This window comes from Canis lupus, chromosome 31 (genome assembly GCF_011100685.1).
Source record: "Canis lupus familiaris isolate Mischka breed German Shepherd chromosome 31, alternate assembly UU_Cfam_GSD_1.0, whole genome shotgun sequence".
In the NCBI taxonomy this organism is placed as follows: Eukaryota; Metazoa; Chordata; class Mammalia; order Carnivora; family Canidae; genus Canis; species Canis lupus.
This window is the reverse complement of record NC_049252.1, coordinates 24,815,298-24,835,471: the sequence shown is the minus strand read 5'-3', so window position 1 is coordinate 24,835,471 and position 20,174 is coordinate 24,815,298. Positions and strand designations below refer to the sequence as shown.

The 20,174-nt window shown below is 37.8% G+C and overlaps 1 protein-coding gene across 1 annotated transcript in view; it reads right to left on the bottom strand.

Annotated features, from left to right (window-relative positions):
• BACH1 (BTB domain and CNC homolog 1) overlaps positions 1-20,174 on the bottom strand; it is a 41,979-nt gene that overhangs the window by 14,003 nt on the left and 7,802 nt on the right. The window contains 4 exon segments of the mRNA XM_038581311.1: positions 854-1,060; positions 2,710-3,438; positions 3,440-4,057; positions 5,906-6,199. Of these exon segments, the coding sequence (XP_038437239.1) occupies positions 854-1,060; positions 2,710-3,438; positions 3,440-4,057; positions 5,906-6,139 (1,788 nt within the window). The 5' untranslated portion in view covers positions 6,140-6,199.

Sequence of the window (20,174 nt, the reverse complement as noted above, 5' to 3'; positions counted from 1 at the left end):
AAATGAACAACTAGAACATTAGCTTTTAGAGACACCAAACACAGCACAAAGAGATTAAAGTGTTTCATTATTTCTCTAATCTTTACTTAACCACTAAGAATTAGGTGGACAATGGGGGCTGGGTGGTTCAGTTGGTTAAGCATCTGCCTTCTGCTCGGGTCATGATCCTGGGGTCCCAGAATCGAGCCCCATGTTATGGGTCTCCCTGCTCAGGGGGGAGCCTGTCCTCTCCCTCTCTCTCTGTGGGCCCTCCCCTCTCCACCTCATGCTCTCTATCTCACGCTCTCATGCTCTCCCTCAAATAAGTAAATAAAATATTTAAAAAAAGAATTAGGTAGAGGGCAGCCCCGGTGGCTTAGCGGTTTAGTGCCGCCTTCAGCCCAGGGTGTGATCCCGGAGACCCCGGATCAAGTCCCATGCCAGGCTCCCTGCATGGAGTCTGCTTCTCCCTTTGCCTGTGTGTCTCTGCCTCCCCGCTTCGGTCTCTAATAATTAAATAAAATCTTAAAAAAAAAAAAAAAAGAATTAGGTAGACAGTAAGATTATCCTTAATTTGTGTATCATTTTAAAAAAAGCACCCAGAAATAGTTCTCAATTTACTTAATATAGCATATCACACTAAATATGTAAAGTACTCATACAAGTAAAATAGTCTACGAACACGCTCTTTTTTATTATTTCCTAAACTTTCTCAAAATGTCATAGAATTTGCTTTCTTAAAATGGTAATTGGTAAATTTTGAAATTAATGTATACTTGAGCATTATATCTGACTTAGGAATTGAAATAGCGATTTCCTTTATAAAAAAGAATGAATGTGTGGAATTTAAGTAACAAGAAACTTATATACTTACCAGCTTCTCAATTTCTGATTCAAGATTCTGTATGCAGTCAAGTTTCCTCTTGCGACAGCGCTGTGCAGCAATTCTGTTTTTACTTCTTCTTCGAATATCATGGATACAATCCAGTTGTTCTGGAGTCAGTTTGTGCATTTTCAACAAGGATTGAAAATCATTTCGAGAGAGTGAAATTATCCGTTGTGCATTAAATGGCAGTTTTACCTAGAATGTAAAATAAACATTAGTAATTGTTGCCGCACTATGGAGTTATACTTAAATCTAGGAAGAGGAAGGTATACATCTATATTTTCCAGAGAACTTCATTTAGACTTAAAAAAAAAACCGATCTCTATTTCCAAATTCTATGTAATCACTTATAATAAAGACTGTTATTTGATATTTCTAGACTATTTTAGAAAGAGTTCAGAAGACAAGTAAATTGAAGAACACTTTTTTTTTTTTTTTTTAGCAAATCAAAACAACACAAATATTCGTGTATTTAAAACAAAAAAAATAGAATTTATTTTACTGGGGTATGTTAATAACCCACAGATACCTTTAAGCTTCTTTCTAAAGTGTTTTTAATGTGTTTAACCAAACAAACAAACAAACAAAAAAGTCTGTTTTATACTTTGATTTACATCACCATGCAGCTGATTTAACACTGGTATAATTATACTAATAATTTCTAAAGCATTTCAGAAAATTAAGTTTTCTGCCAAGAGAGTGGTAGTTTCACATAACTCAACTTAAAAATCTACACATTTCACTTTTTCCAATATAGAAATGGTTAGAAAAGCCTTATGAATATTTTAAAGTCATTTCCAAAATACTTAAATTTGGAAAAATATAATTTTTTAAATAAATTGTTTGACAATTATACTAATCATCAAAATGCTTACAAAACATTGATCAGTTTCTCTGAGAACATACTTAATTTCTGTTTCAAACTTACAAAAACTAATTATATACAATGTTTTTCAATGTCTTAAATGCTTTGTTTTTTAACATTCTTTTCATAGTTCCAAACATTGGATTTATAAATGCCGCATATAAATCTGTAACTATAACTCATGCATACATTTACTTCTTAAATTAAATCACCAATAACCTCCTTTCAAAGCCAAGGGGACAAAAAAAAAAAAAAAACAAAAGAAAACCTCTGTCCCTCTTTTAAACCCATGTCACCCAATAGCTAGGAACCTAAAGAAAATGATAACGAACGAACAAGCCTTTATTATCACCAGAATTATGGTAATGTTTTACAGAAAAGCAGCTATCAAATACAAACATTTGTACACAAAGTACACAGATCATGCTTGGTGGTTAATCACCACACCAGGTACGTGTCACTTATGCTAAATTATTATTAGCTGAAATGGCTAAGGGAAAATAAGAAAAAAAGTTAATTGGCTCTAAAAAACTAAGGCAAAGAAAACTGCATTAGAAGCCACATTCCTACACCTAGTCACTGCTAAGTCATTGCTAAGTGACTAGTCCCAGGCCCAGAGATCCTGTGGCAATGAATAAGATTGGAATATATGTTGCATTTTTCCAGGAGTTACCATTTGCCAATCACAGAATCATTTTTTTTCCCCCTCCTGGGACATGGTATTTGATTTAAACAATTCAACAGCCCAAGTGTGAATCCTCTCCGGGGCAAACATAAATATACCTGCTTGAAATAAACAAACACGTCCTTCAAACTCTGTCACTCTTTTGGTACTGATCACGCGGTTTTATAACTGTGGGTTTCCTCCTCCCTCCCTGAGCCTGCTCATATGTCCCTAGTGGTGCAACAGGAGCTGGCACAGAGTGAACCCCGATTACTGGTGGTAAAGCAAGGACTTAAGAACACATTTTCCCCTCACCTCACATTCTTGTTCTCTGGCTGAACAGGGTTCGCTGTCACCTTCGGTATCGGTCTCGGAGTCGTCCCCCAAGCTAATCACACAAGCATATGGGCAAGGCTCCTGCTGGGGTTCTGAAGCATACTCATCGTTTCCAATTTCCAAATTGCTTGAACAGCCTTCGGTACTCAGAGTACTTATAAAAGGGCAGTTGACAGAACTCAACGTTGTAAAAGTCCTCTGTCCCGGCTCGGGGCTCTCGCTAATCCGGATACCTAACCAGGGACACTCTGACCGCTTCTGTGAGTAGATCTGTTCAGAACTGTCTTTGGCCACAGCAGGTGATAACTGCATTTGGCAAGAAGAGTCTGTGCTGCCAATGTCACTCCAGAAGCCTTTTGCTAGATGTTCTGCGACTTCGCGTTCCACACTACTCCGATCACTAGAGGCAAGGCTACTATCTTCCCTGGGGCCAGAGTCAGATTTCAAATGTAAATCCTGACTTTCACCAAATGTTTTCTCCTCTCGAACCTCTGTACCTGACAAAGGCTTTTCTGTTAACACTGCTGTGTTTTGCATTCCAGCAAAATTCAAGTCACCATATTGGTCATAGGTGTGTAAAAGGGACAGAGAATAGAGCCCGTGAGGGTCTGCAGACGAGTTGTGGGGGAAAGGAGTCACTTCTGATTTTTCTGATGGGCACTGAGAAGCAGGATCTTTCTTCTTGGTTTCTTCATGTTCTGTTGCTTGATTTACTTTCTTCACATTTTAAAATCACCTGCAGATCTGCACAGTCCTGGATTCTTCCCAGACACTCATTTTCAGATGTCTCATTCGGCTGAACAGAAGAAGCATGAACATCTCTGACGCTGGATTCCACAGTACGGACTCTGTCAGTTCCAAATGCTTTTTGGAATTTTCTGTATTTGGGGCATAAAGATGGCAAAGCCAGAGCAGCATCCTTTTCTAAACACATGGATTCACAGGTTTGACTGGCACTGTCTTGTAGAGGAGATGATACTTTTGTATTTGCTTGATACCGATGCAGTTTCCACTGAGGAGTCTGGACATTTTTATTTTCCAAAAATTCCTCCACTTCGTCAATTTCTAAATCCCTCTGGTCCAAAAGTGAAAATTTAAGGTCTGATTTTTGACAGTGTGATGGCATGCATTTCTTTTTTAGGCATTCTTGCTGGTCAGCAGTGGAGTCCAAAAACTTAAATCTGAGAAACTGAAAGCAGGATTCCTCAATGTCACGTACACCTAAAAATTCCACACACTTGCACACTTCATCCACATTGTCCTTACTTAAAATCAGCTTGGCAGTGTAGGCAAACTGAATTAAAGGTTCAAATCCTTTAACTGTCACCTGTTAATATACAAAATAAAAACAGATGCATCACTTGAAAGTGGTCTAATAGATAAAAGTAGAAGGGGAATAGAGAGATGAATAACTTATTTGTGATCATTACACAACGGGTATTTTTAATTTGGTATGTAAAAATATTCTTCCAGAAAACGTAAAGCTACTAGGAGTCTGGAAAAGCATGCTTATCACACCCATTCATTGGAACCATAGCCTTTACTTTATAGATTCCACTCTTAAAGATGCATGAATTACAGTTCTATTCACATGAGGTAAAGACATTAAACTGCCATTATGACATGTGCTGCTACTTTTAAAAAGTAATGGCTAACCTGTAACTGGTCATTATCATTTTCTTGGTATTCCCTTATTCACTGACCTCTGACACAGAACTGATAATCTGTTGATTCCCCAAACTATAGCTAAAATTTCACAGAAGGATGGTGGCCAGCATAAGCTAAACTGTAGGCTTAGTATCCATCACAGAGTATCTCACAGAGATCTGTCATAAACAGAACAAGTTCTACAAACTCCTCTTAACAACTTCTGATTTGTGTCCCAATTCCACACGGCTCAACGCTCTTCTAGTTGCAGTTACTAATTAAATAAAAGCAAGCTATCCTAAGAAGAGTGCTTTCCAGTCCTGTGAGAGGTCTCCTGAGGCAGGACATAACAAGGATAGAAACATTTAGGTGCTTGAGCTCCACAATAGGCTGATGGGAAACAGATGCATAAAACCAAGCTTTATGACACAAAATCATCTTTTGTTTACCAATGCATAGAAACAAACTCAAGAAAGAAGAAAGGAGGAACAGGACACTTATGGAGTACCTACTTTCCATGAGGCCTTGTCTTAGAAAAATGGATGATCCCTAGAACCCTAAACCCACTCAGTTTCCCATCACAGGAAAAGATCCAAAGGGAGAGAATATGACATAGGGTGGCCACTCTGAGCATGACCTTTCCCAATATCTATAATCTACTGGCTGTGCCTTGCTTTGGCCATTTTATCAAAAAATAACACAGGGTGCCTGGGTGGCTCAGTCAGTGAAGCATCTGACTCTTGATCTCAGCCCAGGTCTGGATCTCACAGTTGTGAATTCAAACCCCAACACTGGGCTCCACACTAGGTGTGGAGCCTACATTAAAAAAAGAGGATGAGGGCAGCCCGGGTGGCTCAGCGGTTTAGCACCTGCCTTCATCCCAGGGCGTGACCCTGGAGACCCCAGATGGAGTCCCGCATCGGGCTCCCTGCATGGAGCCTGCTTCTCCCTCCGCCTGTGCCTCTGCCTCTCTCTCCTCTCTGTGTATTCTCATGAATAAATAATAAAATCTTAAAAAAAAAAAAAAAAAGAGGATGAGGGGTGGTGCCTGGGTGGCTCACTCCATTAGGCGACCAACGCTTGATTTCAGCTCAGGTCGGGATCTCAGAGTAGTGAGATCAATCCCTGCCACAGGCTCTATGCTGGACAAGGAGCCTGCTTAAGATTCTCTTTCTCCCTCTCCCTCTGCCCCTCCCTTACGTGTATGTGCACTCTCTTTCTCTCTCTCTCTAAAAAAAAAAAAAAAAAAAGTAACATAACAATGGGTCAAGTTATTCAACTGCTAAGTATTGATAACTAACATCCAAAACGAACAATTCAAAAAACTAAACTAACAATTCTACATGTGAAATGTCATAATTTCCATGAGAAAAGTTAAAGCAATGAGTTGCAGAATCAGGGAATGGCTCCTCAGCCATATGACAAGAAGGACATTTTTATTTTTAATTTTATAACTATAAAGAGATTTAATTAGGTTCAATTAAATTAAAATCAGGGTGACTTCCAGAAACATGGACCCCTTTCCCACCTCTTCTGGTAGAGTAATGTTAAGCTCTGCATCGGCCTGGCCTACAATTCTCGAGTGGAGGTAACTGCTACATGCCGCCAGCACAGACCGGTGGGCGCGGAACCGCTGGCCCTCCACGAGGACAGTGATGTCGCACAGCACGTCCTTCTTCCGCTGGTCGTTGAGGCTGAGCAAGACATTGGTGCTGTGCACCGAAGATTCATAGGCAAAAACCGCGCTCTCACTCAGAGACATTCTGCATAACAAATGGTGTCGGGAAGTCCAGTGAAAGCATGCTTCTAGTCGTCATCAATCCTGCAAAAATACATGTAAGATTGCACTTAAATAATCGTTAAAAGTATTTTTAAATGACAGTGTCAAAGATAACTTAAAATACTCATCTCAAAAACGAAATGAAAACAAAAGCCTCTAGAGAACCTAAGACACATTTATCATTTCGTTTAAAATATGTTCTTCACAGCAAGTTTTAGTTTTTCTAATTTTAGGAAAAAGGATCTCAGGATGAGGGAGGGAAGAACTTTTTGAACCAAGGATTTCAGAGCTCTCTGAAAGTGAGACATTTCACATTGAGAAAACACCTCCAATGAGCAAACAGACCAGGTCCAGGAAATTTCTGGGTGGCATCCCAATCCTGTTGCTTTATGACGTTAATGGGCCTATGTGCGTAGTTCCCCTGACCCTTGGGATGGGCCTGACAGTGGAGCAAGCATATGGCATTCCACCATTTCCCTACCCCTTTCCCCAACATTTGACAGCTGGTAGGAGGCTTTGGTGCTTTATAAGAAGAGACACACTGTACATAAGGTAAAGTTCCTCCAACATAAAGAAGAAAATGGCATGAGAAAAAAAACCTCAAATTTGTCAAGCCAGATCTTAACAAGTCTTTTTATGTAATAAGTCTTACTTTACACTACAAAACAGAGGCAACAAGTACAACTATTTCACCATTAAGAACATGCTTTACCATACACAGAATCTCTTGGTTTTCTCAAAATGTTCAAACATAAGTTATCAAAAACGTATATGCATTTTAAAATACATTTTGAATTCGTTTTCAGTTATGACATATAACTGCCCACCATTTTTTGAGCATGTACCAACTACTAGCAAAAGAGGATAGCCACAATATATGTATGTCTATATATTTTTAATCATGTACTACTACTATTCTTATATATTACATATTATAAAACACACAGAGACTGAAAGTAAGAGATTAGAAGTTAAGTTCTGGTATTTTCTTCCAGAGCCCAATGGGCAGTGGTGAGCACCCCCCAAGCTGTGTGTGCATACCCCACTATGGCATGATGACCAGGCTGAGAAACTCCTCACAGGTATCAATCCCGTCATTGACTTTTGTTCTTCTGAACTAAGTCACTGCCTGAAACAAGAAGGTTCTCAAAAGTTCAGTGACTGAATAAACGTTATTGTTTCCAGACTCTCTATATGCCAACAAAAATGAAAGGAGACAAGAGGACTACTAAAGTTCAGGCACACCAGGCCCAGATCACGGGTGACTTCTGCCTCAAAGACGGGCGGTTTTAGTCACAAACACATGAAATGCATCTATAAATTCTATCCTACTTATGTGTTTATCTTTGAAGTGCTCAATATAGCTAAAATGTTAAGTTCCTCAGAAGTAGTCAATGAAAATAAAATGTCTCATTATGTGGTTAAACTCTACCCCAGGTTAAGACTCACAACCTACCATTTACTGATTCAGCACACCACATAAAATCATGGCAGCTTCAAAGTTAGATCCTAGAACTAACTCGACTTTTGGGTGGTGCCCTTTCGAAAGAGTAGTAAATTCCCCTTAGTGATTGGTCTTAATATTTCAGTTATCAACACAAGGAATTAAAGTTAGGAATAGTAAGGAAGAACTGTCATTCAGAGAGGTCATGTACACTGTATGTTGTGATAGCACACAGACCACTGCCCTCCACTGTCTCTAAGACTGTGTACCTTCCCCAGCCAAGCTCGACTCAACAGCTTTCCATACTCTGCCCCTGCACCCAAGTCCCCCGCCTCTTTATTCTTTTCTGGCATCTGCCTTGCAAACCCTTAAAACTTGACTAATCTTACTTTTACATCTTGTCATTCTGCCAACCACCACACAGGCAGGCAAAACTATAAAAACCTATAGGCTGGTGTCACCATAAAATTGTGGTGTGCGATTTCAAGGATTCAGCATTGTTATCCAGTACTTTTGTGTACCCTGATATCCCCCTTCTCGACAACAGTCTTCCTTTTTTCCTCAATGAGTGTCTCTCCCAGTAGACAACCATAACTGGGATCCAATCTCAGAAAATACTACCCTCTACCACCTCCACAGTTCCCTCTCACGTTAAAAACAATCCTTAATGTCTGCTCCTAACCTCATGCCATCCTTGCTTCTCTGGAACCCAGTACCTTCTCTTAACACTCTCTTCTCACACTCTCTTCTCACCTACATCCAATTTCTCTCTTTATGCTAGCTTCTTCTCATTGGACTTTGCTAATAAATACGTTTAAGTCTCTCAAGAAACTATCCCAAAGACACTAACAACTAACAGCAAATATCCATTAAACTATCATTCTGTACCAGGCACTGGCCTGAGGTGCTGACATAGCTCATCTTATATACTCTCCACCATAGTCCTATGTCATGGATGCTCTTATATCATCCCAACCTCACAGAGAAGGAAACCGAGGCTCAGTAAGAAATATCTTGGCCGCAGTCAAAATGAGGATTTGTACCAAGCACCTGACTGCTCCATATTTGTCTCCAGTTAGTATCTGCTGAACACACAGAATAGAAAGTCACTGCAGTACTGTGGGGAGCCACGTATTACTAAAAGGCTGTGCACAAAAATAGGGAAATGGGCCTCTGAGGAAGCCAAAAGCAAATGAACTGGGCCTGAACTTCAAAAAGAGGATTCTGGACTCTTTAACACTGCAACCTAAAGGTACTCTGGATCCTCAAGGAAACTACAGCCCAAACAGTTCCCATACCTTCACTTTGGAGCTGCCGTCAGCCCACCTGTGGCCTCAACTGCTACTACGCACCTCGAATTCCACAAAGGATATTCTTGGCTCAACCCTCCTGTTTAGGCAGTTCGGGGTGACAGGTCCACTTCATAAGTTCACAGCCAGCTTACAGATTTGCTGTGAGATACAGCTTGGGTGATATGCCAACCTCAAGCCCCATCAGCTACAGCTGAGAGAAGCCAGAGATCCAGGTAGTACAACAAACAGTCACTGAAGAGGACCCCTCTAAGAAGTGTCCCACTTGGAACACCTGGGTGGCTCAGTGGTTGAGCATCTCCCTTCGGCGCAGGTCATGATCCTGGGGTCCTGGGATCGAGTCCCAAATTAGGCTCCCTGTAGGACACCTGCTTCTTCCTCTGACTATGTCTCTGCCTCTCTCTGTGTGTCTCTCATGAATAAATAAATAAAATCTTAAAAAAAAAAAAAGTGTCTCACTTAAAGGCATGTGCATATCATGACTGGTCTTGCTCCCAGAGACGCATCTGGATACCTTCTTTAGCCCCTGTAGCCAATCTCTTACTGAGACCTGCTACCCTCTGCCTCTAAACACTGAGACCCACTTCTCTCCATCTGCACTGCCACAGTTCTGGTCCAAGCCATCACTGGCTCTTGTCTAGACAAATGCTGCTCAGCCTTTTGTAATGGCTTATAAGCCCACACATGTACAAATATATTAAATAAAAGTGAAACTAAGTTTCATATATCAATATTTTATCCTTGCTAGTGCAAAGTACTCTCATTTCTACTCTGTTCTATTAAAAAAAAAAATTCTAGTTGTGATCCACTCAATTTCAAGAACCACTAATGACCATCATCTCAGGCATGGAAAACACAGTCCGGTGGCTAATACACAGTCTAGAATCACACATTGTCTAAGTTCAAATCTCAGCTCTGCCATTTCCTAGCTTTATGACCTTTCGGCTAGCTGCTTCACCTTGCTAGGTCTTGGTTTCCTCACCTGTAAAACGGGAATAACACCACCATCTCCTCACTGGATTGTCGTGAGGTCTACATGGACAATGAGGGTAGAGTTTAGCATAGTGCCTGGCCTATAGCAAACAAATAGTAAATACCAGCTGCTCTTAATAATGATAGTAATAACAAAAGCTTCATCCCCCCCAAGCCCCTCTAGATCCTCTTCAATTCTCCCACAACAAAGTGATTTCTCCCTTGCCACCTAACGTGTCTTCCAAATTCCTTAAGATCAATTCTAAATCCTTAGCCTATCCTCCAGACCTGAATTAATCCAGCCTCATCTCAAGCCTTTGTCTCCCTCTCTTGCTATTCTCCAGCCTCACCATCCTTCCTTCCATCCTGAAGAACCAGTTCCTTTCAACCTCAGGGCGTCTGAACATGCTGTGCCTGCCACCTGCACTCCTCCTAATCCTCAGCCGGCTAACCCCTCACCTTTCAGATCTTAGCTTAAATGTCAAACTCTCCCTTGACTTGTTTACTGCCATAACTCAATCACATGACATAACCGTACCTGACTCAATGTAGGAACTTGCTTTTGAATGAATGAATTCACATACTTACTACAAATACAAAACCTGGATCATCTACATGGTCTCCCAAACACTGTGCAATCAGTTATTCTAGCATATATAGGAGCAGTGCCCCTAAGCCAAGCACTCAGAGAAAAGTCCTTGGATAGCTTTTCCAAGAATCAGGAGCAGCAAAAGGGAGCCCACCTCTGGGAGCTAGAAACAGATCTATAGGACAACTGGCCAAAGAAGAACAAGACTTGGCAATTATAAACACAGCCAATACAACAGACTTGCCTGAAGAACGATGCCATGACCTTGGCCTCATCAGTATGGGGTGCTACAGGAAGTTAATCTGAAAATCAATTTTCCTAATTCGGAAAGCGATCTAAGAGGTCAGTAATCCCTTTTTACCCAATAACATAATGATTAAGGAATGGCACAGAGCCGTCTAACATCTGTTAGTGATCTTCTAACATTTCTCAAACCTAAAAGGCAACAGTACCACACAAGGAACCTTCCACATCTAAAATTCTGTTAATTTATTAACATCAGATTTAGATTCCTATGTTATACCTGAATTTTGCCATATTCTTGGAAATACATGCTGTTGTTGTAATTCAAAATAAAGGTTTGCTGACCTTTGCAACTTGCTGATTCATTCAGTAATGCTGATAAAGGATGAACAAGCATTTTAAAGCTTCCTGTACTTCAATTTGGAAATAACTTCTGCTCTCTGTTCAACATGTACAATTTGTTTTAATACAGTTACCATTTGATGTTTTTGCTTTCAAAATGTTAAGGAAAATAAGATGCTACGGCTCTATCACATTTTCATAACTTCAAGGATAATTTCCTTTAAAAGAAAAACTTTTAAAAACCTAAAGTGAGTATCCAGTATCCGATCATGGGCTAAGTACAATGCTTCAAAACAAAACTTCAGAAAGTAACTGTATGAGGATTAAATCTCACACATACAAAAAATGGAATTTCGTTTCCCTCAAGTCTCACGGAACTTTTTTTTTTAAATTATCAATGTATAAGGGCACACAAAACAATCTAAGACCAAGAAATCACTTAAAAGAAAAAAACCATCATCCAAACATCCTTTATCTTCACTGAACAACGATGAATGTCCTTTTACAAGTATTCTTAAGCTACCCAACAGATTTAGTGCCATGAAAACACTAATAAAAAGATAGTCCCTACATTCAAGAACATAACCTAGAGATGTTCAAAGTGAAAATGATGCCTTGGGGCAAAGGAGATGACAAATATCATGATAATCAACTTACACAGGAATGTGAACATTCCTAAAGGTATTTGTTTACAGTAAGTCTTCTAACAAAAACTACTTCCTGGTCAATTCTCATTTGACCATAATATTCAATTAATGAGAACAATTATTTCCAATTATCAGACCAAGTTCTGTTAGCCCAGGGCCCTTGGGGGTGTGTGTGCATGCATGTATGTCTATATATATGGTTGGGCATAAGTTGGACATCTGATAAAGCACAATGGGCAACTGAATTGGCCTTTATATAAAAGCAATGTTCTCCATCTGAAGCCTGGAAGAATTCCTTAGAACTGCCTTCCCTTTCTCTCTAGCAGCCATTTGGAATTTCTACCTTTTCCTTATTGCTGCTGTCCACCACCAACTCCATCACCCTGTCAATCAGCTTTGCCTCACTCAGTTTCAGGTCAGTCTTTAATGGCTCAGAAGACAGGAAAACTCCTCTTCGCACATCATCCTTCTTGGCTCCCTCCTAAGCTTCAAGCTCCCCTGAGCTAGTTTCTGTTACAATTTACCCAAGATACCAGAGTTTGAGTGTTCTTCTGATATTAGGCAGCCTTACCTTCTACTGTTCAAGAGGATGCAAAAGCCTCAACAGTATTGTGTGTGTACACCTTTAGTCCTTGGTCTTTTTCTTTCAGAGCCCTTACATGTATTTATATAAATGCATAAATATACACATAAGTTTGTTTTTATTTTTTTTAAGTTTTTTTTAAGTTTGTTTTTAATATAAGGTAGCGATGCCCACAGGAAAATGTCTTTTTAAAAAGAAGGACTTTTCCTGTTACCAATCCCAATTTGAAAGAACCTTAACATCAAAAAGTCTGTGGCAATTTAAATCAGAGATAATAATTTAGGTCTATGTTCTTCCCTACATTCTCAGACCTGACTCACCTGCCAGGAAGAATAACTCAGTGACCAATATTTGCTATTTTCTTTAAGTTTTCGCAGATTTTTTAAAAAATATTTTATTTATTTATTTATTCATGAGAGACAGAGAGGCGGAGACCCAGGCAGAGGGAGGAACAGACTCCCTGTGGGGGAGACTAATGTGAGACTCCATCCTAGGACCCCCCATCACATCCTGAGCCAAAGACAGATGCTCAACCACTGAGCCACTATGGTGCCCCTAAGTTTTTGCAAGTCATAAATATCATACTTGTTTAAACATCATATCTGATTATCATTTTTTAAAGATTTTATTCATTTATTTAACAGAAAGCACAAGCAGAGGAAGTGGCAGAGGGAGAAGGAGAAGCAGACTCTGCTGAGCAGGAAACCTGATGTGGGGCTCAATTCCAGGACCCTGTGATCATGACCTGAGCTGAAGGCAGACACGTAGCTCACTGAGCCACCCAGCTGCCCCTTCATTTCCTAATATATTCCTCTTATGAAAAAACTCTGAAGTATGGCTAGATAAGGTAGATAAATGTATAGATTTTAAAAATCTAAATGAAAACAGAAAACTTGAATTAAGTAGAAGACCTTACAGAACCAACAAAAACAAGAACATTGTTTTTAAAGGACTTTTTTATAAGGACATATGGGAAAATGACTTGGAAATCGATGTCAAAACTATGTGACTGAAGATGCCACACATCTTCATAAAAATGAGATCTTCATCTTCTCATAAAAATGAGAAGTGGGGAATGGAGAAGGTGAGCAAGTCACTACAATTTTTGCACCTCATGGTTCATTCCCTGCTTCCATACATGGAGATCCGGACTTTTTTCCACTTATTATTTCCTCACATGCATTTAATCATGCATCTTTTATTATATTTACTTGGCCTGATTTCCTATCTGAAATGATAAAGGGATTAAATTATACACAGAGGAGAGAAATCTGAATGGTCAGAGAAGTTTGAAGACTTTATTTACAGACTCACCAACTACGAGGTCAGAAACAGAAGGTTTTTTACTTTCCAAGTCAACAAACCCAACTTTGATGATTCTGGATAGTACATTTAAGATAGCTTGGAGGGGAACAAAGGAAGAAAAAAAAAAGAAGGAATGTAGGAAACTAGAGCTCCAGAACCCAAACAAGAATAACGGATTCCACTATTATACCTTCGTACTGAAAAGAATTTAAGAAACAAAGAAGTCTTTCATTTGCTTAATGTATTTGGCAGCTACTTGATCCTTAATAGGATTGTTATATCTCAATCGAATTAGTTCATGTTATGAAAATATGAACTGGCAACTAGACTTGGCCCACAGCAATAAAGCTAATTTACTGAATACATATTTTTTTTATCAGGCACTCGTCAGCCACTACTTTCTGTATCAACATTAAGGGATGATTTACATAGAACTGCACTATTTAAAGTATATAATTCAATGAGTTTTGACACTTGTATATGTGCCTGAAACTACCACCAAGATCAAGATACAGAAATTAAAAAAAAAAAAAAAAAAAGACACAGAAATTTCATCACTTAAAATTCCACATGTCCCTTTAAGGCCTCCTCCTTCCCTGTCCCCCTAGCTCCAGGTAACCAATGATCTGCTTAATGTCACTGCAGATTAGCAGGCATTTTCTATGATTTTTATAGAAATGGAATTACACATTATGTCCTCTGGCTTCAGGATTCTTTCATTCAGCTTAACGGCAATCATACTGCATACATCAGATACTTCTCCATTGCTGAATAATATTTCATCATAGGGCTATACCACTATTCGAGTAGCCACTTAACTATTGATGGACTATTCTAACAAAGATGGATACAACTGCATAGTTTCCAGTTTGGGATTACTGTAATAAAGCTTCTGTGAAAATCGATATGGACATATACTTCATTTCTCTTGGGTAAATAAATACCTAGGGATAGAAGACTTGAGTGAAATGGTAGGTTTATGTTTAACTTTTCAGAAATTGCTGAACAGTTCTCCAAAGCAACTGTATCATTTTAGACTGCTACCAGCATAAGAAGTCTGATTGCTCCAGTCTCAGCAATCCGTGGTATTGTCAGTCTTTTAAATCTTAGCTACCCTAATAAACGTACAGTGGTATCTCACTGTGGTTTTAATTTGCATTTCCTGATGCCCACTGATGTCGAGCACCGTTTTTATGTGCTTATTGGCCATTTGTGTTTCTTCTTTTGTGAAATATCTGTTCAATTTTTCCACTCATGTTTACTGGGCTGTTTTCTTACCGAGCTGTAAAAGTCAGCAGAATTTTTATTAGGATTGCAGTGAATCTATGTACCAATTTGGGGAGAACCAAAATCTAAAATGAGTCTTCTCATGAACAAACATGGCAAATCTCATTTACTTAGATCTTCTTTCAATGTTATTCTGGTGTTTTTAGTAAAGAGGTCTTGCGTATCTTTTGTTAAATTTATTCCTAACTAGTTTATGTTTTTTGTAGTCACTATAAATGAACTTGCTTGCTAAACTTCATTTCCTGGCTTTCTGCTGCTACTATGTAAACATAAAATCAAGTTTTTAAGTATTAACCTTGAATTCTGCAATGTTACTTAATTCACTTATTAAGCACCTTTTACAGTTGCTTTGCAGATTCCTTAGGATTCTCTATGTACATAATCATATCATCTGCAAACAGAGCTTTACTTCTTTCTCATCTTTACACTTATTTCTTTTTCTTCCCTTATTGCAATGACTAAATAGAGACACTGCTGAGAGCCAGCATCCTTACCTTATTCTGTTATAAGGTAAGTTTTTGATATTTCACCATTAAATATTATGCTAACTGTAGGTTTTCTAAGATGAGCAACTGCTGGGTAGAAAAGGAGGTGTGGTAGTTATTACCTCCAGTTAACTCAGGGTTCCTACTAGAAACTCAAAGGGGAAAAAAGCAAAGAGTGAAAATTCCCCCAAATTCCCCAGAACAGTGAAATTCCCAAATTCATTCAGCCTTCCCCAAGGGCACCCTTCATTCCTACACCACTTTCTAAGTACATCCTAAGATCCCCAAATCAGGAACTGTAGATTAGAAAGGCATAGAGTAAAAAAAAAAAAAAAAAAAAAAAAAAAAAAAAAAAAAGAAAGGCATAGAGTGTTTTATCAGAAAGCACACCTAAAACTGAAAGACTCTATCAGAACCACATAAACATAGTGCCTAGCTGCTCTAAAGATCACTAGAGTGGACGGCACAGAATAGCATTTTATATTTGATGACACACCCTGCCAGCTGAGCAACTTACTTTACATCTCTCTGACGTTTCCTTTACCTTTTGGTAAGGTAGGGACAAGAATAATACTTTCTATTGGGAGGATCAAATGAAATAAATATACATAATGTTTTTAGAACAGTGCCTGACATATAATGAGTGCTCAATAATTGTTAGCTATTATTTGAATTTGATGCTAGAAAGGTTTTTTGAGTAGCATAAGGCAACACTGAAACTCTAGTTAAAGAAGGGTAATAACATACTACTTAGCTTTCCCAGGCCCAATATCGACACAGGTATAATAGACACCGTTAAATGGTTTTCAACTTTCAGAACAGACAAATAATGGAAGACTTAATACAGTTATAAAATGGGATAGAGATATTATTAATCTTGACAAAATGAAAGTAAAATTGACAGGCTGGGAGATGTAATCAGAGAGAACTGAAAGGAAAGCTAGTATTTCTGTATGACTTATAACACTGAGTCAAAAGATACTTCCTTAGATTAGTGAGATCAAATTAAGAAATAAAACAAAATGTGGTGCTGCAGAAGTGACCAAGAACAGAAATGAAACAACGGATTATAAATATACTTATAGTAGAAACAACAAAATTAAGATCCATGGTAAAAAGGCAGTCAACAGACAATATCTTAGGTTCATAAATAAACTGAGGTATAAACATCTTAGAGACAGAGAGATAACTACCATAAAAATTAAATAGCATAAATAAGTAAAGATGAATATTATCTATGAAACAGAATTAGGGGTAGGGTGGGGGGGTACAACAGATAGGGTAGCTTCATGATACATCTTTCTATATTTTTTAAACCAAAAATGTATTACTCTGATTAAGAACATAAAAGATATTTAAATAGTAAATAAAAAATATTAAAATTAGGTTAAGTCTAAATTGTTGATAATTTGGTTGTGAGTCTTAAATTTTTTGAAGATTTTCCAAATAGAAAAAATATTTGATAAAGAGAAAAATCAACCTTTAACATTTTATATTATTTTGACAAAACTAGGAAGTGGGAAGGTAAAGAAATATAATAAGATTCCTTATTTAGGAGCAATGTTATACATATGGTTTAATATTTTATACTGACAATGATACCAATTCAAATAGCTTCTTTTAAAAATTAAGGGTATCTTCTAAAGAAATGACCTATTGAACTAACAAACCACTAGAACCTTACAAAATCTGATGAAATCTGTATTTCTACCAAGAAAACCACTCACATAATAAAATTCTGCATTTGTTTTTGGTAGAACTGATAAATTGAACCACAAGCTGATGCTCTGAGACCTGCAAAATTGACAAATTTCTGCAGTCTCACCAAGAAAAAAAATATGAATACACAGCATTCCCATTATCACACAAAACATACTGTAATGACTCTTCTCCCAATACCCTTCCATCTATAATAAGATTCTCTACTTGCCTTAATAGTAGAACTCCCAAAGAGCCATTTACATACACTGTCTTCACTTTCCTCTCTTCCCAATTTCACTTGAGCCCACTAAAACCAGGCCTTTACTCCTCCATTCCATGGAAACCACTGCTAACTGTCAAATTTTCAGTCTTCTAATACAGCATCTCAGCAGCATTCAACAGGTTGATCATTCTCTACCTGAAAGCCTTTCACTTGGTTTCCAGGATACCACAGTCCTGATTTCCCACCTTACTGGCAGGGACTTGTCAATTTTCTTTGATGGATTATCCTCCTTTTGCAAATCTCTAAACACAGGAGAGCCCAGGGCTTAGTCCTCAGATCCCTCTTCTTCTTTGCACACATTTCCTAGGTCACCTCATTCAGACCCAAAGCAAGGACAGGATCACATATGGAATACTGTACATTCTCATGAGTATATTTGGTCTAATCCCAGCAACTCTCTTGAACTTTATACTCATGTACTCAACAGCAGACTCAAATTACTACTTGTATATATAACAGGCATCTCACATTTAACACACAAGAAAACTTGTCTCCCCACCTCTAGTTATGATATATGTCAAAACGTTAATTATGGTCACATCTAGGTAATTTTTGTTTGTTTCTGCAAATTCTTAACTATAAATACATATTACTTTATAATCAGAAAAATGTTAAAATAGACAACTATAAACAAAAAAATGCAGTTCACATTTATTTCAATTGAAATTGAAAGGCTCCTTTCATTGAAATTTGAAGCCTCCCAAAGAGTCAATTCCGAAGAATGCCAAATACTTTTTCTCCTTTATAATGTATATTTCCTCTAGTCATCCATGGTACCGGTTTGTCATGACAGTGTATGAAATTCATGAGCAACTCTAAACACAGTAGCCTTCATTGATACCTTTGCAATAATCATGAAAGAATAAAAGAAACTGTATAGGACTCTAAAATAAAGAATGACTTAATGTGGAAAAAAGAGAACTCAGTTACAAGAAAATAAGGGGGAAGGATCCATCAAGTCAGGTTTAACTATTTAAACAAGGGCAAATGTGCATCTATCAGACTTACGTAGCTCAGTAATATCTCCTGACCTATTTTTTTTGTCTCACAAAAGCCTTTAAAAAGGGTAAAAAGCTAAACACACAGAATTATGAGATGCAAAAGAAAAGACAGTTTAAGCTATTTTAACACTACCAGCAGAATAATATTGGAAAGAACAGCAGTACTGGGATACAATTAGAGCTTTGCCAGTATTACCAGTGGGATCTTCTATGAGCTACGTGACTTCATGCTTCAAGTTTCCCATAAGAAAAACAACAGTCTAAGAATCGAATGGTTTGGTGCATTTAATATCATAGTGTTTGGCACGAAACCATTAATATTTTATTATTATTATTGTCATCATTATGCAAGTGACCAACAGAAAACTGTATTTTAAGAGGTTCTACAGGCCCAGGAATTAAGTTACAAAATGCAGAGGCTCCTAAATCTTTAAGAATAAAAATTTAGTAAGCCTAAGATCTCAAACAAGGTAAAAAGAAAACATCAAAACTGGCCAGTCTGCTCAGGAGAATTGCTAGTTTCACAGAGCTAAAGAATTTCTAATTAAAAAAACAAAACAAAACAAAACAAATTCATCCAGTATGATCCACTTCCCTACTTCTGTTATAGATGCAGAAACTGAAACCCTGAGGGGTTTAGTAACTTAAAGGTTGAAGAGGTCTTCTGCCCCAAATCCAAAGAGTACGATTTAATTCACACACATGACCTAAGAGGCACATATGTGCAGGTTTTCTTGGGTGAGGAGGATGGCAGGGCAGGTGAAAGAGGGATGGAAGAATTAGGCACAGAGAGAAATGTCTCAAGTACCTTGTCTGTTAAAGGACATTCAAGGAATTGCAAATTTCCCTTTATTACTCAATATCTGATTAATTTCTGATTAACATTTCTTGGATTACATAAACAATCTCATATATCATTAAAATGAATTTAACATTAAACTATGCTGAACTTAAGTCAAAATCTGTAGTTATACTCTATATACGGAAAATTTAAGAAAAATAAAAAGAAAATTTAAAAACAGAATACTAGGAGACATTTCACTAAAAGCTACTTTCAATACAGGGTATTAAAATGTTCATGTCCTATATTCAAATTAAATATTATAAATTCTTCCTATGTCATTTTGTTTTCAAACTATAAAAAGTATAATCATGATCCAAATTATTTATTTCTGATTGCCTAGAGGAAGTGAAAGTCCTAAAACTACATCAAACTATAACAAAACTATAGATATAGGGATGTCTGGGTGGCTCAGCAGGTGAGCCCCTGCCTTTGACCCAGGGCATGATCCCAGGATCCCGGGGGTCGAGTCCCACATCCGGCTCCCTGCAGGGAGCCTGCTTCTCCCTCTGCCTATGTCTCTGCCTCTCTCTCTCTCTCTCTGTGTCTCTCATGAATAAATAAATAAAATCTTTTTAAAAATAAATTAAAAAATTTTTAAAAACCTTACAGATCTAAGAGTTAACACATATAGTATGCAAAGTAATTGGAAGGGGGAGAGGCAGGAGACAAACAACAATGAAGAAAAAGTGCCTTCAAATTCCCAAGCCCTCCTTATATATCATCTTGCTCCAACTCATAATAAATTTGAGTTAAAAAAAAAAAAAGATTTAAAAAGTTGTGTAATAATTTTAATTAAATAAGGCAGCAATTATAGGCGAATAATTAGAATACTGAATGAATCACAGATCTGAAATTTTTTAAATTAAGTAGAGGTATGAAATTGAAATGCTTTATTTAAAAATAACCTGATCCCCTAACCCCTGAGAGTCACCGTAGTGCTGCAGTATCTCAATATACATAATATACATAGCTAAAACTAAA